Genomic DNA, 23949 nt, shown 5'->3' on the forward strand with positions numbered 1-23949 from the left:
ACAACGATTTTTCAAAAAACGGCGTCGAAAAGGCGTTCTGACCCGAACCACTTTCGATAGTGTTCTTGCTTGGGCCAAAACACGTCGAATTTTCGTCAAATTATCTCAAAAATAACGACGAATAGGTTGAACAAAAGTAAGCACGAACAGGGCGTGAAAGGGGCTTAGAGAGACGGATAAGCGTAGTACGGAATCGATGTAATAAAATATGAGTCTTATCATAATTCCTCCTGGGTATTGCTTACAACCACACACATTTAATGTAACGTTACGTTAGAAGGAGTGTAGGGTATGCTCAACGACTTGTTTTTCACAAATCTTTACGAAAATAAGACACAAACAAAAAATAACTCGAAACCGTGAGAATACAAAACTGTCCGAGAGTTAGCGCCAGCTCACGTTCAAAAAAAAAGCTCCAACAAGTCAACGGAAATTTTAACAATTAATTCACTCCAACAACATTTTCCTGCTGAAAAGGCATAATAGGTAAAGATGAACTTATGCATCCGCCTTAGCAAGCTCTATATAACCTATAAGCAGTTTAGAGCGTATTTGGCTCAAAGATCTCTTGCGTGAGCAATCGCTTTGATTCGGAGGACGATTCCTAATGTTCACTACGAGGTGATTATAATTGTTCCAAATTACCTCTAAAACCATGTCAAGGAAAGAAGCTCTCTTTCAGTTGTTTTCGACTTTCAGTACAAATTTCGACTCAACGACTTTCTGGTTTTTAGTTCAACACACACTTTCTCCCGGTACTGTCCAATGGTCAAATTTGTTCTTAACAAAAGCGGCCAAGTTCAGTTTACATGCCCCATCATCATAATCTTCTATTTGAACATAGCTCGGGGCCAGCAGAAACCAACAAAAAGAGAAACCTTTCAGCAACAGGAACGAGCACGCTTTGATTGTTGAATGCTAATCGACGATATGCAATACATATATATATATATAGGCTTTAACGGCGCTCTGTCGTGTACTTGCCGATATTATCAGCAGAATATATCTTGGACTGCTTTGCGTTCTGCTTACTTCGGGCTTGGAAAAAAAAAAAAAAAATTAAAAGAAAAGGAATCAATTAAAATTCGATGGAATGCTACGAAAAGAACAATAACTTCAAAGGGTTCCACATCCAAGATGTAGCTGATATAACTCCGTTGATTATTAAACTCTCGCAAACATGTGCACACCTTTTACTTCCATTACGGTCAGCCCCAGTGCAAAGGAATATGATTACCATGATACTTCATTCAGGCCCTTAGTGTGAATAATAGCAAGTGATTACATTAAAGAGGTTTATTAACACTAACACCTAATCAAATTTTTACACTAAATTAATTTTTTACACTACATTAGTTTTTAAGCGGTCAGATATGCCATTAATGAGATTCTACACTACGGGTGCTGTCGCAGCAACCTTCTATCGAAAGGCCCATCTCTACGCATTTCTTTTCAGAGCATCCCCATTTCATGGCTTCTTTACTGTGAATTTCCAAATCGAACATGAACTCATCTTTAGGCCATAATGAGGGCCATTTGAATTTTTCGTCATTCTCCTCAAGACAAGAGCGAAGCAATGACCATATTTGCTTGGTACCATGAACGGCAAAAGCGAATTGAGTTTTTGGGCAACGCTTATTAGCACTGGTATCATAACCAAATATACAGATCTCATTATCACAATTACTAACTCGCCTGAACGCTTCGTTAGAGATTTCAGCTAACAGCAATTCTGTCATCATAATTAATATTTTAGTATGGTCTTCAGATTTCGATTGGAATCGCGATTTCGAAGTCCATAAAACACCCAACCAGGGTCCTTTCAATTCTATAACACATCTCCATTTTGAAATCCCAACACAAGACGATGCTATGTGGAATGAACGGAACGCCTTTAATAAACGTAGAAAAGTCAAAACATACAATAGATTGAATTCCTGCGTACTGCCGAGCCGATTGTCAATGCATTTGTAAAAATTAATTAAAAATTTTTGAATACTTTGCGTCGCAGGACAAAACGGATCCTTGTAACAGCTACGCAACATGGGCAACATACAACCACAAAACAAAGTTTCGAAGCCAAATTTCACATAAACTTCTGTAGCCAACTTTATACCTCTTAGAGCAGCGCTTTTGTAACTGCGCTGATTTGCCTCCGAGTTTCGTTTTAGAGCTTTTTGGAATTCATGCGTAATGAACAAGTCAGTTATGTAACACATACGCTTCGAAGTGGCACGTATCCGATTGTGATGCCAAATGTTCACATAACCGATTATCTTTTCTAATATTTCGGATGGTAAGTCGCAGAGATTCTTCGCCACCCCTGTCGCCGGCCTGAGTGTGCATAGCTGTAAGCGCGGCACCTTCGCGCAAGGCTCGCTCTCACTTTCTTCACTTCCACCATCAACATCATCATCGTCATCGTCATCGTCGTGACTGTTACCATGCCCATAATAACTCATTTTCAATTTATTAATTTTAACAAAAAATTTTAAAAATTCTTATTTTTCCTAAATTATTTTAAATATTTTATTACTTCTAATGCGTAAAAAAAATCCTATAACATTATATAAATAATAGATTTTGAAGATTTGAAAAATTCAATTTTTGATGTAAAAATCAAAACCCAGACTGCTCTACAAATCTTGAGCGAAACGAAAAACTAGTTACACTAATGTCAGCTAATCGTACGATGAAAAATGAAAACTACAAGGATAAATAATTAATACTTGAAAGTCAATCCTTTCTAACTATCCTGACCTTAACCGTCGGTCGCTCTAACCGTTAAGCAATGAAAGAAGAGGCCATTGGGAATAACGTTCTCGGTTTAACTGAAATTTTATAGCATAGACGAACACCAAGCTTCACGAAGAATTCTTGTTCAGCTTGAATGGAGAAATCGACATTCGAAACTCTGATTATTTGCCCACTTTCTACCGTTGGTATGTCAAAAATTAATCGTGACGAACAATCAATGGGAGGTAGAGCGAATTTAAGAGAAAACATATGAAATTGTTTACAAATCAAAGAGAGGTCGTGTTATACAGTCGGGATACCCTACGTTAGTGCAAAGTGCCAACAAATCACGTTGGCACGTTGGGCAAACCTTTAGTTCCACAGTGTCAAGCTGTTTAGGCCGTTGCCCACTAATTTCTGACGATAGAGTAGCTAGGAGCTTTTCCAACGCAAAGAAACTATCACTGGCGAGCAATAGAAACCATTGCAAATAAACGGCTTGTTGTGGTCGGCAAAGGTGCTTTTTTTTTTAATATCCCTGATCAATCACTCCGGGGATGCCATCTACACGTGTTGCGCGATTATGGTCATAAGAAAGAAGTGAAGGAAAGGAAAGAGACAAGGAGATAACCGCAATCCAGTGTGAGTGCGCGTTATGCCTTTAGCTACTAAGGACTCACTATAGTTACAACCAAAGTAAACTTTACCGAACTGAGATTTGAACCCGCAAACACTGACTTGGTAGATGCGATTCTTACCTACTTGGCTACTCTTACGGATGGTTGAGAGCTAATACCTTATATGTCCTGTAGACACACCAGCTATTAGCTGAGATTATCTCCAAAGAAACGGAAAACTTCAATCTATAGATTTATACGATTTTTCGCTTATCCTTCGCTTATTTTTCGCACTCAGAAATACGCACCATAGAACTTTTTCCTCCAGTATTAGTGATCAAGGATTTTTATTTCATGGTAGCCTACTGCTCTTGGTATCTCGTCTGTTATTGGCTTTGCAAGTTTAGAAAGAGATCTTGAAGGGGAAGAAAAAACACTTGCATTTCCTAAAAAACAGCAAACGGTAGCAAGTTTTCAAATTTCAAAAAGTTTTATATAAACCGTGCATAACTTCTCGTTCTTTCTGGTTCAATAATGTAATAATTGTAGGATAAGCGAGAGCTTTCTCGTCTTCACTTCGCAAGTTCTGATTAAAAAACGGATAACCCGAAAAGAAACAGATCAAATCTCTTCAGCTGATCTTTACAATTAATTTAAGGGTTTTAAAGAGAAAAAAATGAAAGGCAAATTCACTTTATTACCCATAGTGTTTTACCGCTTCCTTATTAAGACAGATCCATAAGCAAACTATCATGGGTAGAACAATTTCTTTATTAAACTATCATTGCTTAGCCGAAATGTTCACGGCTTACAAAATACACCAAAAGGATAACAATAAAGCGAGATTACTTTGCTCATCTTTTCTCGCACCAAAGACAAACAAACAAACAACAAATGTTAAAGATTTTCATTTTTCATTGATTGATAATAATTTTGTTTTATGTATACCAAGTGTTCCTTGTAGTAATAAAAAAGTGTTGACTTGTTGTAAACTTTCCATAAAATGTACTGTTTTACAATAAGATGCGCGTCTCTTATAAGCAAAGGTGACCATCTAATTATGTGTCTTCCCTTATTCGTTGGCATAGTTATGTGAAAGATACTTTCACTTATAACATGAATTTCATTTGCTCACCTTAACAGTGGCGTTGACATTTTGCAGTTAACTCTCTTAATCAACTTAGCTTGTCATTGATATGCTTCAATAAATTCTTATCAGATATTAGGTGAATATTATCACTTTTTTATAAATTCACAACTATCGCTATGCTATTAACACAATCATTTGTTAAACTACATAGGAGGCGCGCGACCATATCACGAGGAACGTTCAAATGAAATGTCACTGGAAAGCTGCAATTTTTACCTATGCCACAAGTCGCCCATCTTAAGTGTCATGCTTATCGGATTTTTTTAAATTTCCTTCCGAAACAATTCTAAGTGCCGTAAATTCGTTTCATCACAACCTTTCTCTCTTTCTCTTATCTTTTCTCTTTCATAAATCATTTTAAAGAATCAAAATAATTGTTAAAATAATTATGAAAATTGTTTTTCTGATAGCAAACGAATCTGCGTTTTATAGCGATATAATATCTTGACTAGATTTCTCAAACTCATTCTACTATGCTCTTCGAATCCGCATAATTATTTCGCAAGAAAGGAAACAATTTTTAGCAAAAGTGAAATAAAAAATAAAAACGAAAATATTATTTTTTAAAGGTTAACAATAATAATAACAAGGTTAACAGTTATATTTATAAAAATTATGATAATTCTTTAGACTGGAATGTAAAAAATAGGTATATATACGCAAAATGCAATAACAGCCATACAGAGTACAGAATTTATTGCATGCATTTGTAACACGCGATAGAAGAATTAAAACAACAACCACATATGGTCACATTTTTCAAATGTAAACAATAGCACGTGCATGGCAAATGTAAACAAAAATTACAATTTGCAACAACAACCACACGCAGTACCACTTTAACAGCAACAGCAAGAGGCGAGAGCCGGATACTTGCAGTATTGCCATTCACGGTTTATATACATAATGTAAAGGCTATGAAGAAAATTTCTCTCTTGTCTTTGATATTTAGCTTAGAGTCACGGCATTGCCAAGCACGAACTATTTTCTCAGAAAGTGCTGTTGGTTTATGAAAAGGGGTTTATCGTAAGATGAAATGTCTTGAATTTATTCCGTTCTTATCGGACATATAGACACATATGCAATTAAAATTTTAATGGCAGAAAAGCTTTCTCATAGTAATTGGCTGTTGATACAGATAAAAAAAATACTCGATATTCGTAAAAATGTCAAACAAAGTCAAGACAAAATTACACACACATATACATATTAGGGAAAATCTTCATTTCTAATATCGTAAATCTAGGAAGAAAACGATGCTTTTTCACAGAGCTTTCTTTAAAAAAAAAAGAAGAAAATTACAAGGCAAGGCACAAGGCCACATTTTTATTTGTTCGGATCTATGCAACACCCAGAAGGACTTAGTGTAGAGTCTTAAAACTATAACCATGTACTGTAAGTGATATACGGTTTAAAAGTAATATGAGCATTAGTAAGCAAAACTATTGACTCGTTTTTTTCTTTTTAAAGGTAGGTTAGATGGTTAGTCCAGTCTATTTTGTTTATATATTTAAATATACCATTAGCTGCTACAGCCAAACACAAGACAACAGCTTAACCAAATAATATGAACAAAAATGTTTAAATATTGAAAGTCAAACATGAAAAATATTAAAGTACGCCTGATAAGCAAAGTTAAACCCATCACTTAGTAGCCAGAATTATAGGTTAAACCAACTAAACAATCGAAATGAACAGTACATTCCTTATAAGTCTAAAATAATACTTATATTGCAAAAAATTAAATCACGGGAGTTAAGGATTCGCCCTCTGTTCAGCCGTATTCTTAATAACGTAAATTAGCCAAGATTGGCTTCACATAATCGCCTGAATCGTTCGTCAAAAATATATAATAAAACTCGTTAAATTGTTTACAAAGAACCCGAAACGGAGAAAATAGTTTATAATTACTCGTACACTGATGACATTCCTTGAGACCCTTGTAGGAATATTGCAATCAAGACTGGTGTCGAAATATCACCCGGAATAAATGTCGCTGATAACTCTATTCCAAGAACCAACCTTCTATGTTCAAGAGTAAGTATATCGATCAAAAGTAAACTCTGTTCGTAGGAAGCTAATGTTCTATTAGTAACCCATTGTAATCCTCTCGAGGCAAACAAGAGACATTGTTTTTGGATTCCTTTAACCATATCGATGTAACAATTGTAACTGGTAGCTCAAATGGCAGACGCATTGCCAACTAAAGACCAAAGCCGTATAGAGACCCTTCGTAACTTAAGGATGACCGTCACTTCAAGAAAATTAATATGACACTCTCATGATAACCGTAGGCATAAACGCTCCGAAAACTGTACTTTGAATATTGGAAAGGTTTCGGCATTGACAGACAGCATATATTTCTAAAAGGACCCATTGTTGCAACGGCATGATCAAGGCGGATTCTTGTAAACAGGATTAACATGCGAATAGTGTCTATGTGTGTGTGTGTGTGTTTTTAGCAATTTTGCTGTTTGAGTAAAAGAAGTAAAATTGTATTTTATAACTCTTCTGGTTTTTATTTACATAATCAAAAAAAAAAAAAAAACAAAAACAAAAATAAATAAAAAAGTAAAACTTAACATTAAAAAATAAAAACATTTCTGATAAAAAAAGTTTATAATAATAATTCAAAATATAACGATTGGTTAACAATAAACAAAAAAAAAAAAAAAACGTTTAACAAATTTTCTAATAATTATTTATATTTGCCAAAAATTGCAAAAAAAAAATAAAAATAAAAAACAAACATTAAATTCAACTTTTTTTATTCATCAAGAACAAATTGTTTTTTTTTTTTTTAAAAATTTTTCCACTTTTAAAAAAAAAAACAAAAAAAAAAAAAAAAAAGAAACAATCATTTACTTATAATGAATTTACTATTGACTAGGGATTATTTGTTGTTTGCGTTTTAATTAAAAAATATATTAAATTTGTTTTTAAATATTTGATTTCACTAGAATGTGTTTTAATGAGAATAAAGAAATTCTTTTATGATTGCACTGAGTTTGTAAACACTTATAAATGCTTACAATATAATAAATAATAACTAAACTAAACTAATAAGAAAAGGAAAAATCTCAATAAGAACGAGTTTTCCTCTTTTGAATACATTCGAGATTCTCTTTTTACCTACTGCTCATACTACTACTACTACTACTACTACTACTACTACTACTGCTATGTAAAAGAGTAGTCGAAGCGATTAACGTCTAAAAACTAAATATATTATCATTTGCGTTAGCTATTTGGTAAAATATATTGGATAAACACATCCATTCAGAATGGAAGGTAAATTCTTCGTATAATGATAAGTTTTGTTTTTGGCAAGAAATCTATTAAAATTAACTTTAGAAAATGGATAGAAAATAAATATTAAAACAGTATTAATATTTCGATTTGTTTTTCGTTTGCTTGTATGTGTTTTGTGTGTGTGTGTGTCTGTATGTATGTATGAAAAGGCAAAAAAATCTCTTTCAATTCATATTTCTAAGAAATATACAATTCGACACGTTGATTTGACACAATGGCTTTGGCATTAACGGATGTCGTTGTGGTGGTAGAAGTAAGCGTGCTAACGGTTGAACTACTATTGGTTTTACTTGCATTAACTTTATGACTAACGGAGGAATGAGTTTTCCCAAAATTTGCAATAACTTTATTATCAGTTTCATTATTGGCGGATATCGTTGTAGTTGCACAACCGCCATTGGCTATTGCTGCTGCTGCTGTGGCTGTAGTAATTAATGCGGCAGATGTCGGACTGTAATGATGATAGTGTATACTATTCGCTGGAGTAATTGGTAGCTTACTATGATAGGCTACGGGAGAACCGGCTGCCACCGGTGCGAGTGGAGCATGGAAAATTTTTGGTGGCACTAAAGTCATGGTAGGCGTTTTATTTGGCGTAAATATAAGACCACTAACAGCAGCTGTTGGACTCAATGGCGAAGCTTGATTTGTATAATTCGTTGTTTGCATCGAGGATATATAATCCAGAGAATACTGCAAAGGAATGAAAGAAATTTTTTATTCAAATTCCTTTTCTTTTTTTTTTTCTGTACTTTTGTTTGTTTACCTACCACAGTTGGCGATAGTGGTGCAGGATGATGATTGCTAGTTGCCACATGATTGGGTGAGTGTGCACTTTGATTGAAGTAGGTTGTCGGCGATACCGGCGGACTTGGATAAGACCAATATACTAAAGAAGGTGCAAAGTAAGTCGGCGGAGTTGGATGATGCTGATGATGATGATGATGATGGTGATGATGGTGTCCGGCGGGTCCGTGTGAATGATGATTGCGATGATGATGATGATGATGATGGTGTTGCGAAGGGCTGGTCAATAATGGCGCTGTTGGTACGAAAGAAGTAAACGGACCAAAATGACCGCTAATTACAGGGGAACCTAAATGAAGAGAAGAAAAATAAAACAATTAATATTCCGTCAAGAATTAATTATGCAACTAAAAGTAGATTAAATGATAACAAAATTTTTAATTATCATAAGCTTAACAATACTTTGAAAGCAATATTGAAAAGAAATTTTTGTAGAGTCACTCCCGCAAAAAACTATGGTTTTTTATTGTCTTTTTTGACAAAGGGAAGAATCCTTTGGGTCATATTACACTGGTGTGTTTCTTGATTAAAACCTGCAAGTGATGGAAAGCCAAACCAGTTTTGAAACAGTTTCCAAAGTCATGATCTAACCAAGCTACATACAACCTTTGCCAAGTACAACGTTTTGGCATAGTAAGGCATAGTGAACTTTGAACGATTTCTATAATTCTTTAAAAAACACCAACTCCCGGGGCAATGGCTTTCTTTAAATTTGTAATTAAAAGAATTTCTAATTAAAAGAATTTCTAATTGTTTTCAATAAAATTCCAGTCTGTCCCTCTGTCTTTCCACATACGTGCCTGGAAAACTTAACAAAAGAAAGCCAAAGCGAGTTTCAATTTATTCTTCACTTTTCTAAAGAGATTGAATTTAGAATTTAGTAAACCAATGATTATCTTTTCATTAAATAAAAATTTAAGAAATTTTAAATATGACTTTCTCCTTAAAACATCAAAATAATATTCAATTTTTTTTTTTTTTTTTTTTTTGTTAATTAAAAATTCAGCCGGGGGGAACTCTCCTTTATTTTTTTTTTTTTTTTGAATTATTTTTATGATGTATTAATTATAAAATTCCGTTATATTCTAATTGGAAAATAAACGTTTTAAATAGTTAATTAAAAAACAAAAATTATTACTTAATAAAAATTAATTACACAACCAATTCTTTTTAATTAAGAGAATTATTAGTGAATTATTAGTCACAATCTGATTATTTTTAATCCATTATTAATTTTATTTATTTTTTATTTGCATTTAATTGAAAAAATGATATTTTAATTTAGTTGCAATCATTAAAACAAGGATTTTACTCTTTTAAAATTTTTGTAAAAGTAATTATTTCGATAAAGTAAGAGCTTTGGCAAGCATGGGTTGATTCTCTTCGCAATCGATCAGTCGCTATTGCGTAACTGACATCTCCACGGATCGGAAATAGAATTAACATGCAACTCTGTAGTGTTTTTTTCGAGACTTTCAGGAAAGCTCAGGATAATAAATAAACTTCAGACTTAATTTACGCGTTTCTGTCATTCAATTGTAAGCAAGTCCAATGTAAAGGTTGTAGGACGAACGGGTGTAGTCCGCAAATAGATCAAATTATTTTAATTATTTCATTTCCCTATAAAATGCTTACTTTCAGCTTAGTGTCAGAGAGTACCATGTTTGATGATCATATATATTGCATGAGGACTTGAAGTATTATTTCTTGAAAATCGTGTAGACAAATAGAATTTAAAAAAAAAAAAATTGTTTTATGTCCTAGAGTGCTTGTGACGCAAAGATATATTTAAGTGGGTGGATAAATGCAAAAACCAGAAGCACTTAAGATAGACCCACCCAGGACACGATTCTGGTTCTATCTGAGCTTGTCTGTCCGTTTGTCCGTGTCTTGTTTTCCTATGCTCAACCTACAGGTTGCAATTATTTATATATATTGATGAAATTTGGTACGATGTGCTTTGACTTAACAATGAACTCCATTGAAAATGATTCGGATCGGATCACTTTTTCAACTATATCCCAAAGAGTCATAACAAGAATTAACTGTAGGCCGGTGTAAGGTATTTAATGGAGGGTCGCGATCCACTATTGTTTTTTACTTAATCATATGTAATTAATTTTTATTAATTTTTCAACAAAAAAAAATTTTTCAAATGAATTTTGTTCTATAAAGTACCAAATAGAATAAATAAATGAGAGAAAAGAATTTTTTTTTTTTTTTGTTTTTAATTTTCTTAAACGGAATCAAAGTGAATTTAATAATTAAATTCTTGTTAATTATTAATCAAATATTAAAAGAGTTGTGTGTTGTTTCCGTGTCAGTATTTCAATGTTAGTGTTTGCGTGTATTTGTGTGTACGTGTGTATGTGTGTGTGTCTCTACAAATAAGTAAAAAATTAATTCTATTCATATAAAATATGAAAAGCACTCACCGTTAGCGTTATACATTTATTGAATAAATATTGAAATTTTCTTTATTTATATTATGTATAAATATATTCACCATGGACCCCAACAAGATGAGAATAATAGGTTGTTTTTGCATATAAATCTTTGTTTTGATTTCTATTATTTTTCTTTTGTCTTTTATGCATTGTTTCGACTTTTTTTGTTTTTTTTATTTGTATTTATTTATTTTTTTATGCCACCAGCACCATACACCATAGAGAAAAACTATGCAACTTGACAATCTGGACCATTGAGAAAAAAAGTTGTACGTACAACGATGAGTTTGATTTGAGTTTTCGGTTTTACAATAACAATTACAGTAACAACATATAAACAATGTAGAAAAAAAAAAAAAAAATTGAATAAATAAATAAAAAAATTTATTTATATTAAAGATAGCTCGCCTGGCGCTAAAATAAAGAAAAAAATAATAAAATGAAAGCTTTATTCGCCATGAAGCGAATCGTGGGATGCCCGTCACCTTGCGTGTGTATGTAAATCGCTGTTGCTTCTTATTCATGCGCGTAATATCCGACGGTCGTTTTTGCAGTAAATGCAAACTTGGGATATAAAAATTTTGGATTTTTTTTTTTTGTTCAATGTTTAGCTAATACAAACATGTTACACCTATTTTTGAATTTAGGTTATGTTAATAAAATGTCGGAAAGTTTTCATTTCCTTTTTTTCAGCGTTTAGCGTTTGTAAGCATAAGGAATCCATTTTATATGTACGCATACATATGTATGTAGAATATATAACTTTACTACGCTTCAATCGTCTGCTTCATTTCTTGCAAGCTTGTTACCTTAAGGCGATTGCGAGGCTTCGAATCAAACGGAATATAAAAGCGAAAGACATAACCCCCTTCTTAACGTCCTTTGCGATTAACATCTAAAGAGAAAAAGTAAGAAAATTAAGCTCAGATTGAAGGGCAGCCTGGACAGCCAACATCTTAATAATGACAGATAAACGTCACGAATGGATGATTAGACGGATTCTCTTTAAAATATTTCGATAAACATTTTTCGATCGAATTTTATGCAGACATACATATAACTGTGACAAAGACTATTCCCTTATGGAATCCATAAGTAGCACTAATATATTTCCTTGAATTTCGAATCCAAGTCCGGTGATACTTAAAAGCTATTATTTTTATACCATACACTACTTGTAGCACAAGCATATGCTAAGTTCGTGCAGATGTATACAGCGCCCGAAAGACTTTAAACAGGCCCAGCTTTTATTACACCCATCGATTTAAAATCACTATCCGAATCGATCTGTGCGTCACATTGTCTGTCCGTCTTGCAGTATTGTGTGCGTCTGGTTTTCAAGTGTGCAACCCATAGACCGCAAACCGACGTGTTTCGACTCAAGAACGAACGATATTGGAAATGGTTGGAACGGACCACTTTTCGACCACTTCTTTTGTTGCGCCTTATATTAGGTGGTCCTTATATGAAGTAGTGTAGGATATAGTGGGCGGTGGCCCACTCTAGTGTTTTCACTTGTTAACCTGTATTTATGAAGTTTGCATCCCTACTGCTATTACCAAAACTAAAATGCACAAAAACAAACTTAATTTCTATGCAAAGGAAATTGTTTTCACCCTTTTACCATTATTTGAAAAGTAGTAGCAATATATTCGCCCGAAAGATTTACTACATCAGACAAGGAATGGCGAAACATCTTATCTTGAACTATTGAAGGCGTAGTAAACGATATTGCGAAAGAGGCTACTGTGTCGATTAACGTTGAAAAGTGAACATTTAGGCATAATTTCCGAGGACCTTGTCGAGTTAAGGCGGTGTCCAACACTTTCTCCGGAACAACTGAACACAGATTTCTGTTCATGATCGACTTTTTGGTTTTGAACCAATTTACTGGATATGGTAAAGACTGATTGATTGATTGATTGATTGATTGATGGTCTGTTTTCAATGCTTTTCCGATTTTGGCGCATTTGATTTTTTATTATTTTCCAACGTAAGTTTTCATAAAGTGTTCGGACTTTGCGCATTTGATGAAATAATGCTCATAGTTATTATATTAAGACCACTTTCTTATGCATTAAGTTGAACTTCGCATGCAAAAATTCCTCCTTCGAGCATTCAATGTCAAATGCCTTTTAAAACATTAGTCGGTTTTCTTCCAGCTTTCTTCCGATTAATCCTCAGGCTTCACTTTGCTCGCTATAAGGTTTTTCTCTTGATGACGACCGACTTTTAATGTCACACCCCAAGTCGATCATTTTTGACTTCTCATCCGCACGCTTAACAAAATGGCAATTAAACAATGCAGTAAATCTTCCTGGCAAACACTTTTCATTATAAGAAAAAAAAAAGAAAAAACAACACGAGAAACAATTTATAGCGTAAAAGAAGCCGGACATTATTACAAAAGAAAGACAATAACATACATTTTTCTAAAAAGATTTTTTCGCAAAATAAGAAAAAAAAAAAAAAAAAACTTCCACTAACTTTAAAAGCCACCTTTGCAACACCAGTAGTGAAATTTAGCGAAATAATTAAAAATACATTAATTAATGACACCTTTATGTGATACCCTTTCACACGACAACAGCAGCAACAATAACGACTTCCTTATGTTGCAAAATAATTTTTTAAATATTTTATATGTGTGAATAGAAAATAGTAGTAGGATATTAAAAACACACACACACATATTTATATATATATATATATATATATATATATATAAATGTATATATATATATATATATATTTAATGGCATAAGCTGCCGCCCTTAGATACCTTTTACATGATAACCAAATAATATCCAAAAAAAAAAAAAAATTATTAATTAAATTTTTAATGAATTTTTAATATATGCACGCAAATAATATATACTTTTACGGAAAAAAATTGAACTTAATCGATAAATAATAATTTTTAATATTTATAAAATTAATTTAATAATAATCACTAAAATATATAAAAAAAAATTTCTTTATATTTTTTTGTTACTCGATTTCATCGCCAAAATAAGACATAAATAATTTTAAAAAATTATTAAAAATTTTTAAAGCATTTCCCTGTAGCTCTCTTACTGCCACCAAGTACTTTTCATTTCTCTTTGCGTTTTTCCCCCCCTAAATACTTTTTCCTTTTCTCAATTTTCCTTAACTCTCTTTCTTTTTTTTTTTGTCAATATTTCTTAACTCTCTTTTTTTTCATATAAGTGTATAAATAAATTATTAAAAATTAATTTAAATATCCGTTCTCTTTAATTCTTTATTGAAAAATATTTCCTATGCGTTATTTTTTCGACAAGCAATTAGAAGCTAATCGTGGCAAATACCTGTGCGAGAAGTATCCATCAGAATTCTCTCAAGTGCTCGCATGAAATGCAATAAATATCACGTGACATCAGATTAAGTGTTGTTAAGGGTAACAGAATTACAGGAAAGATCCATTACGGGTTGGGGTACCAAGGAAAGTTGAAGGACAGATGCACTAAAAAGCTTCGAACAATAAATTCTAAATCATTTTAGCCATCAATTATCTGTCCATACGTCTGCCTACTTTTGGAGATTGTAAAATTTAATTTGCAAACCTGCAATTTCTTTAACCGTCAACGAGCAGGTTTTGAAATTAGAAGAAGCTAGAAAAACAATTCGTTTCATTCATTATACCGCACATTATTGATTATATTTATCATTTGACGAACGCTTGAAGCGAACAGATATGTTTTTAAACAGCACGGATACCCTAAAGAAGAGATGGAGCAAGTTTTTGCATCAACGGGTCCATTTTTATCTCCATATCACGGCAAGACTCAGAACAAGAACCAACTATTATCAAAAATGGACCCTTCTACTTCCATTTACTTGCTGTTTAAACATCTTAACGACAAACAACAAAAGAGGAAAACAACAAGAATAACATTTAAACACATTTCACACTTGAGGACTGTATAGCTGGGCCTGTAATGAAAGCAGTCACAATCCATTTGCAGCATCGCTATGTGCGAGGGAATTGAATTTTTTCGAAATCTTAAATATGGCAGACCGGACTCGACGACATCACGGATCGACAGTTGCCCATGCCTGATCTGAACAGTCGTACGTGCGTCGTCAACAAACAGCAAATGTCAGCTATGTTATGAGACAAATAATTTTGTAAGGTTCGATTCAGTTTGGCCCTGTCCATCCGTCCGTCTACTCTTGATTGAAAAACTTTACTGTCCCACAGTTAGAGGTGAGAGAAAAAAATGAAACGTGGCCGCAGATTTTCCTTCTTGATCTAGCACAGCTCCCAGGCACTTAAATCCAAAATCTGCAATACGCTTACATGCGCGTAACGTTAATTGTGTTACATTTAGCAATGCAATCTTTCTATGGCCACCAACAATCGAGTCCTTTAAGATCACCATTTCTTATGATTCTCTCACCTTATTTCTGTAGTTACCCGCTCACCACACACTGTTGCGTTTTGCTGTTCTTTATCTCCTCTGCTCACTTCTCATATAATGTACTTTGAAGTGTCCCTGTCCCCATGGCAAAGGTTTCTATCTACCAATACTACTTCCCATTCCTTTCTAATTCACCAATAATCCTTGCTGACTACCGTCCTGCTTACGTATACGGGGGCGTCGCCTAGTTGGTGCATTAAAAAACAATAAATAGATAAAAAGCTAATCAAGTGTGAAAATGATGGCTAAAGACCGCAATTCGCTGTCCACACTACATGTTAGTCCAAGATTTACACCTTCAGAGCGGAAATTTTAAATGGTTAACGTAAAAAGAACTGAAAACTTTATGGTGGGCCACGTCCCATCAGAAAATAGCTTGCAACACTTCGCTTGATAGATATATTCATATTTCAAGATAATGCCTTATATGGAAATGGGTGAAAAATGAACCGAATCGAATCATTTTCAGTAGCGTTCGTATTCGCTGTGTAGCAACTTTCATCAAAATATCTAGGGAATTACGACCTGTAGATTCAACATAAAAATATAATACATAGACAGATATCAGACAGACGGACGGACGGGCGGATAGACAGACAGACAAGCTTAGAAATCGATTCAAAAAGTAATTTTATATCGCTCGGATTGGCGTTATATGCATCCGGACAAGCTTAATGTAACCACAAAAAGAGTGACCAGTTCACAATTAAAAAGAAAAAAAAACAACTCACTACATCTGTATATTAGTCTAGCGGCGTTTGCGTGAAAAGTTCAACGCCAGCAAACAAATGTTATACAATATTGACGTTTGAATGAATAAGAGAAGTGCTTCTCTCTCGGTATGGTATCTAAGCTGAGGTTATAATCATTACTACTGTATAAAAAACTAGGCGTCAGGAATATAGCTTTTTCTCTACCGGGTATTCAAGTCAAGAATTCGTCTTAATAAATGAACAATGATAAGAGGGAAGAGAAAAATCTGATAAGGGTTTGAAAATACAAAGCAATCTCTCTAATTTTCTTTAAGCACTCCAGTGCACAATAAATCATTGTTAGGCATAGCAATGGATTTCGCGATACATTTAAAATGTGGCAAAATATGTTGGTTACACAGTTAATTCTTTTTAACAATTTAAAAAAAAAAAAAATCAATAAATAAGACGAGAAGACTATATTCGCTTTTGATACCTTTTACTTGCATCCTTTAGTTAAGTATACACGTAATGTAAAATCTACACATAAGCGTAAGGCTATCGTTTTGTAGGACAGTTTCTGAGCAGTGGCCGATTCAAAAGTGGGTTGGCAAACAGGGAAAGGGAAGGCTGGCCGACCCTGAATCTTACTTAGGCGAGTCGAAAATTTCTATATAGACAAGCATACTGAGGGTGAGGGAAGTTTCCATGTAGAAGAAGAAAAAGAAAATGTGAGCAGGTTTTAATCAAGCAGATGCACACTTAACAGATTTATTGATACGTATTTCTAGATTTCCCAAATGAACGAACAACACAAGTGAGACAATTATATTCTGTCTATTTTGAAATCACGCTTAGGGAAGTTGCATTAAACTTCAAAGCATTCCATTCACAATTCCTATATTGACGACACATTCATCCTATGCTTTCATTCCCATTCCTGAATACGACATGATAAGGATGTTGAGGAGGAGTGCCAAAGACGAATAATTTTTGCAGTGAATGTGTTGTCAGTAGAATTGCTAACGGGGGCTTATATGCCGAACGCACATCTTCCCTAAGCGCGGTTCTAAAACTCTTATTACAGCAAACACTACAAAAACGTTCACTAATTTCTGTTACAAGTGTACTAGACTTGCTGTAGTACTAATTTTAAATGCCAGAGAAACGGAAATGGAATGAGAAGCGTTACGGCCCAAACAACGTAACGTTCAAGAAGAATTCCCGAAAAAAAATTCAAGCGAATTACCAAACTTAGGTGTGGAAAATGATCTGGTTTTCAAACGTGCTGTGATATCAATAAAGACATGGAACACATGGAAGCATGTGAATGGAAAAAACCGACTCTTTTATACCCATCATCCTTATCCCAAAAAGAAAGCAAAAGAACTAAATTTTCATAACCTATAATATTAGGCTGACCTTTTCTATTTTCAGAAAGCTAAGGTGTTCACAGTTCTAGCTACGTAGCCCTTTGTAGGCGTGACCTATGAAAATTCATTTGAAAGTTTGTTGACGATATCTTCGTTCTTGCGAACAGGAAACTGTTTACCACATATATTACACAGTTGCGTAAAAGAACAGATAGACATATGAACGGACGGACATGCTCACGTGCATTCTGAAACTGACCACTTTATGGGGTCATTGAGGCGTTAAAAAGGTTTTGAAAAAAGAAATTACATTATGATACACTACAAAATCGAGTAGGCGACCCTGCTTTTTTCCATCTTTTATAGAGGACCATTTTTTATAGAGGAGAGGAGAGGAGGATAGGTGTAGTTTATGAACAATGATTAAAAACCAACTTTTTTTCTTCCTCTTGAAAAACAGAGGTGTTCTCACTCTATGTAATACTATAGGGGTGCCCCTCGACCAATTTGGCTCGTCTTCAATACTTATCTGCAAGCAAGAACCTCCAAAGTTTCTTCTAAATATAAGTCAATAGCTTCATCTTTGCGGTTAGGAGAATGTTCACAACAAATATTACACTGATGGACAGGCGGACATATTTAAATCGATTCACAATTTGATGCAGATCAAGAATATATTTCGTGAAGACTCTGAAGGTTCGTTCCTACGTGAATTTCTAAGTGCTCCTCATCTAATTTTGATATCATTTTTTCTATTAGGTTGGATGTTTTTTAGTAATTAAATATTGAAAAGAAGTTTTAGTTGCCCACTTAATTTTTTGAAACTTTAATATACTTTCGTAAAAGCAGCTAAAACCATATTTTGGGCTTTTAAACGGCAAGAACCACTGTAGCAATCTAGAAAAGAGGAGTTATTTAGTAATTTTCTTGGCATTCAACGAAAGGTAACAGAACAATAATATTTGAGAACACCTCTTGTCATATTTGGAAAAATATTAAAAAATGGCAACACCGGAACGATTATTCTTTTAAGTAAATTTGTCAGTTAAAGTAACTCTGCGAAACGGGTTAATTTTAGAGCAAATTTGGTTTAAAAAAAAAAAAGAAAAAATCATTTATTCTTCACGGCTTCAGCTAGTGCAATAGAACTTCTTGAAAATATTGATTCCCGTGCGATTTGAATGAATTCTATTAGCAAAACCAAAATAGATTTATCGAAAAAGGCCTACGTACTCCCCTAGAGAACGTTATTTTAAAGGTACCGAAGGAAATTCCTCTGGAGGGAATGGAAATGGAATGGAATGCCCGGGGCAGTTTTGATATATCGTATTTCGAGATGGAGCCGTTTAAAATTTTAAAATGTATTATGGACGCGTAGTCTGCGGTCCTACGATAATAAAAAATCCCTTATATTCTAAAGTAGACTTCTTTTTTCAATGATTTCCAAAGTAATATTTGAAGCGACTAAAAAATATTGAATTCGATAGTCGAATTCATAATCAACACCAAAAAATTACGTCTCCCCAACTACCCACTTTTTTGACAGTAGCACTGAGAGCTTTCGAATAACTCTGAACCCCATATCTTTTTCAAAAATTTAATCTTTCCATTGAAATTCTTGCCAATGACGCAGAAATCGTTAGTTCTCAGATCCTCTATGTACTGTACTCGTTGTAGACAAGTAGATTAAATGTTTTCTTTATACCCATCACCGAAGCATGAAAAGGAAGCTTCAAAGATCCCATAAGTTACACGTAGGCCTAATCAGCGTCATATTCTAAACCAATTTAACCACGTCCCTCTGCTTGCCTGATTGTGTTACGTCCGTAGCAAACATTCCAATGATCATAAAAATGATTTTATCGATTTCGAACTTGGCAGAAACATTGAAAGTCCTTACACGGAGGTTGATATTGAAAATGGGTCACATATTGGTCATGGCAAAAGCATCAACTGGACGCATCTTGTTGTCTCTAAGCAAAAATTTGTGGTTTTTTACTCGTGACTCATCAACTATGAAAGATAGAAGGCTGACTTTGCATATTTGCTTGTCGCGAGAACGACGACTTGATATCTTTCCATAAACAAGTTTTCTTCAATCTTCTAATAATAATGTAATACTCAATCCCCGAAAATACTTTCTTTTTTTTCTGCAAGTTGCTAGAGTATTAGTCTTTGAACCATCTTTTGCGACAGGAAGAACGTAAGAAACAGAAGGACATAGTAAGGCTGAGTGAAATTCTTATATTAAATACATATAAAACATTTTAATTTCTTTAAGGTAAACATGGCCGAAGACCATCTATTCCGTCTCTCATCTGATCGCATCATTTGATTGAATAGCAATTATAAGTGTCATAATAAGATTTCCATTGGAGGTTATTTAGAAGGTAGAAATATCTTTACAAAATCCCAGTTCGCCTTTGCATTCGAAATAGTACATAAGCAGAGAGATATGTTAATCTCAACTTTGATAGTTATGTTATTAATTTGTATTTTTGATTTGCCTTAAATAGATTAAGAAAATTAGTACATTTCTAAACCTCAAATGGTGAGTATGAAACAGTTCTAAAGCAAAAAAAAAATGCTTATTTTTCACGAATACGATTCCCCATCAAGATAAAAAATTGATAATTAAAAAATTAAAATAAAGATAAGAAAAAAATAAATTGTTTTTTTTTTTTTTTTTCATCGTCTAATGTACGTAAGGTTAGTAGTGACAATAATAACAACAACAAACATTAAATTACGAATTTCGACTAACACCACGATAATATATGCCAATGGATGTAAATGTAGAAAAAAAAAAAAAAAACAAATATATATCCATTAGAAAACTAATAAATATAGTAACAAAAATAATAAGAGACACACAGGAAAAATTTTCAATAAAGAAAGTGAACGGAAGAGAATTAAACAACAAAAAAAAAGAAGAACTATAAGAAATATTATTAAATAAACTATAGATTATTATAAAGCTAAAAAAATAGTTTTCCTTTTTGATTTTCTATATATATATATGTATATATATGTATATATGTTTAAAAGTGGGTTTACATATTATTAAAATATATTAAAAAAAAAAATATAATAATAATGAAACACATGTTTTGCAATTAAAAGAAAATTGTTTAACTGAATAGCTTCAAATGCCCCGATAAACACACATTTAAGATTAATAATAAAAACATTTTCATTGAAACCCTTTAGAAGACGAAAAAAAGCCAACACCAGACGTTAATCAAACATTTTATCGATATGTATTTATAATTTAAAAAAAATTATTTTATTAATTTATAAAATTTTTAAAAAAAAAAGTTAAAAAACAAAAAAAGAATAAATAATAATATATGTATAATTTTAAAGGTTGGCAAGCTTTGATTCTCTTAAAGCTCTTCGAAATAATATTTGATTAACGTTCAAGCCTCTCTTTTCGGAAAATTGAGACATCATTCATTTTCCGCAACTTTTCTACCGCTTAGTAAATCGATTATTAAAATTTTAAATTGAAAAAAATTTGTAATTAATTAAGTCTCAATTAAGAAAGATTTTGTTTTTTTTAATTTGTTTTTTTGTTTTTTTTTGTTTTTTTGACTTACGATCTAAATTCTTTTCTTTAAGAAAAGAATTGTTTTTTTTTCTTTAATTTTTTTTTTCAAATTACTTTCACTTAATATTAAATTATATATAGTTGCCAATATAAAGTTAACCCATTATTGTTATATAAATGTGTATATATATATGTAAAAAAAAGAGTAAAAATTATAAAATATGATAAGAAAAATATATGTGTAAAAATGCTAATAAAAGTTCTTTTTTTTTTTTTTTTTTTTTAAATTATTTTGAAATAAAACCCCCCCCCATAAAAAACTCTAATTTTTTTTAATTTTTTTTTTTTTTTTTTTTTTTTTTTAAGGAAGCACTAATAGCTTTGAATAAAGCTTAGCTGGCAAAATTGGGGAATGTCATATCTATAAATAAAACGGAATTTTCAAGGCTACTCTTAGCCAATTAGGCGTTCAATAGAACAGCCTATGACGGATGAAATTCTTTCACTCGTAACAATCGTACAACATATCTGACACGTTCGACATTATTAAACTCCCGGATTATAGAACGAATATATGTTACCTGGTGGCCTTGTTAATGCTCTTTTGGCTGCTCCGGCTGCTGCCGTAGCTTCTTGTTGAAAAGCACTTTCGTAACTGCGCTTCATTGAATGTGGTATGCTGGCTACGCTAGCTGCAGCATTTGCCGCTGCCATCTGCATACCGCTGGGTGCAACAGCCGGTGGCGGCATAAGTCCGCTAAACTGATAGCCCTGCTGAGCTGTGGTCATATAACCTAATTGAAAGGGCTGAAAATAAGGACGCGGCATAAAGACAAATTGTGGATGTCCGGCATGCGTCGCACTGGCTGCCGTACTCAAACTTCCTGCTGGGGAAGCTGGATGTTGCATAAATAAGGGACTCACGTTAGTATAGAGAGAATGCTGTTCAACTGCAGATGCCGCAGCAGCGGCTTGTTGGCGTGCCAATAAATTATGTTGAGCTATAAATTGAGCTTGCTGTTGGGCTATTAAAGCAGAATTGGCGGCAGCAGTGGCCGCCGAAGGTGGAGGAGGTAAAGACAAATTAAAAGGAAATGTCATGGCGGCTTGAGGGCTAACAGCCGAAGCTGTTCCCGCCGGTAATTGCAACTGGGTAGGGGGACTAGCCAGAGCAGCAGTTTGGGCCGCTGCGGCGGCCGCTACTGCACTATGGGCCAAGGAAGGATGTGCTACGGTAGTGGGGGGCCCGGCAGCTGTTAAAAACGGGGAGATGCTACCGGGAGTGGCGGCTACGGCCGCAGCAGCTCCCGCAGGCATAGCTACGTGTGGAGGATGTGAAAGCGCGGCTACTGCCGCCGCTACCGAGGGCGGTGATTGCAAAGTATGAGCATGAGCATGAGCATGGGCATGAGCATGAGCATGAGCGTGAGTGTGATGGGCATGCGTATGAGTACTTATAGCTTGTGCGTTGGGCGGCTGCTGTTGTGTTAACATACCCGGTGACAATAGAGAAGGCTGCTTACCAGCCGACAAATGAGGATGCGTTTGGACTGCTGGTACCGGTGACGGTAAACCACCGTTTAAAACGGCATTCATGTCGTCACCTGAGCATTGAAACACTTCTATGTAGCGGTATTTTTTACCAAATACCATAAACTGATGGTGTTTACGTTGCGCACATAATCGAGCAGACTCTTCCGAATCCATTTGTATAAAAGCCTCACCACTAGGCTGACCCTTAAATATAAGCAAACAAAAGTGCAGAGTAGTAGAAACTAGCATAATAAATTATATAAATAAGCACATCTTACCTGAGCATTAATCACCATATGAACGCCTTGATAAATGATATGTTTGGCAAAATCATCGAGAAAGTGTAGAATATGTTCAACTAAAGCCTCATAAGGTAGCCCCCGCAAGCGTATGCAGTTCTTCGTAGTGCCGGATGTAATCAGATGCTGAAAATATATAAAGAAATTTATTGAAAACTATGAAAAATTTAAAATTGTCGGGTGTATTATGATTCACAACACAGCATTCGAGACAATAGTATTAGCCATTAGTTAAAACATGGCAGGACGTTAAGTTAGGCAGCTGTCACTATTATGCCACTATAAGTGATGGTGTGAATCATACTAGACCCTTATGTTTTACCTGAGGCAATAACGAAAGTTGCATGGGCGGTAGCTGAGCTATTAAGGGTGGCTGATGAGTAATAGCTTCATATGTTTTTGGATCTAAGGATCGATTTAGAACTTGTTGTACTTCCGCTGTAGTCGATCTAAATAATTCAATGTAACGTTGACCTATAGATTCCCGATGACGAGCTAATGCTTTTGGCGCATCAGTGTCATTAGCAAATAAAACAAACGCGTCTCCCGTCGCACGACCATCCGGTTTCTTTACAAACAATACACCTTCAGTGCCATCTAAAACTTGACAAGGATTTTCACCGTTGGTAAAGAAATCCAGCTATAAGCAAAATGGAAGAGAAGAGCTAATGGATTTAGTAGATCACGGATTGGAGGATGACAAATTCTTACCACTTGTTTAGCAGTACAGTCGTAAGGTAGACCACGCATACGTATGATCACTTGAGCTCCTTTCGAGAGGAAGGCTTGTGCTTCATTGGAGGCACCACCGGCCACTGATAGGAAATCTTCCCCCGTGGCTCGGTAAACTTCGATGTAACGATTGCCTATATGATGTTTGTGACGTTTCAAAGCCATATCGCGATGCTCTTGCGATATAAATCGTATCAAAGCTTCACCGTTTCGGCGACCCAATGGCGACAGACACAAAGCTACGCCACCTCTGTGAAAA

The 23949-nt window shown here is 34.1% G+C and overlaps 2 protein-coding genes across 6 annotated transcripts in view; both read right to left on the reverse strand.

The window, feature by feature from the left end:
- Positions 1-1379: 1379 nt before the first annotated feature.
- LOC119636366 lies at positions 1380-2462 on the reverse strand. The gene has a single exon (XM_038031681.1). It carries the CDS (start codon positions 2460-2462, stop codon positions 1380-1382), a length of 1083 nt encoding a protein of 360 aa, XP_037887609.1.
- A 5450-nt stretch (positions 2463-7912) lies between these two features.
- Positions 7913-23949, reverse strand: part of LOC119636705 (RNA-binding protein fusilli) — an 87913-nt gene continuing 71876 nt past the window's right edge. For 3 of the 5 annotated variants that reach the window (XM_038032263.1, XM_038032262.1, XM_038032264.1), the window contains exons 8-11: positions 23670-23940; positions 23281-23598; positions 22938-23084; positions 21500-22863 (exon numbers count right to left, since the gene is read on the reverse strand). In XM_038032263.1, the coding sequence (XP_037888191.1) occupies positions 21673-22863; positions 22938-23084; positions 23281-23598; positions 23670-23940 (1927 nt within the window). In that variant the 3' untranslated portion in view covers positions 21500-21672. Of the gene's footprint in view, positions 8509-8585; positions 8912-21499; positions 22864-22937; positions 23085-23280; positions 23599-23669; positions 23941-23949 lie in introns of those variants that run through there. The other 2 variants (XM_038032266.1, XM_038032265.1) reach the window with 2 other exon arrangements.

This window comes from Glossina fuscipes, unplaced genomic scaffold (genome assembly GCF_014805625.2).
Source record: "Glossina fuscipes isolate IAEA_lab_2018 unplaced genomic scaffold, Yale_Gfus_2 28, whole genome shotgun sequence".
NCBI classification, from domain to species: domain Eukaryota; kingdom Metazoa; phylum Arthropoda; class Insecta; order Diptera; family Glossinidae; genus Glossina; species Glossina fuscipes.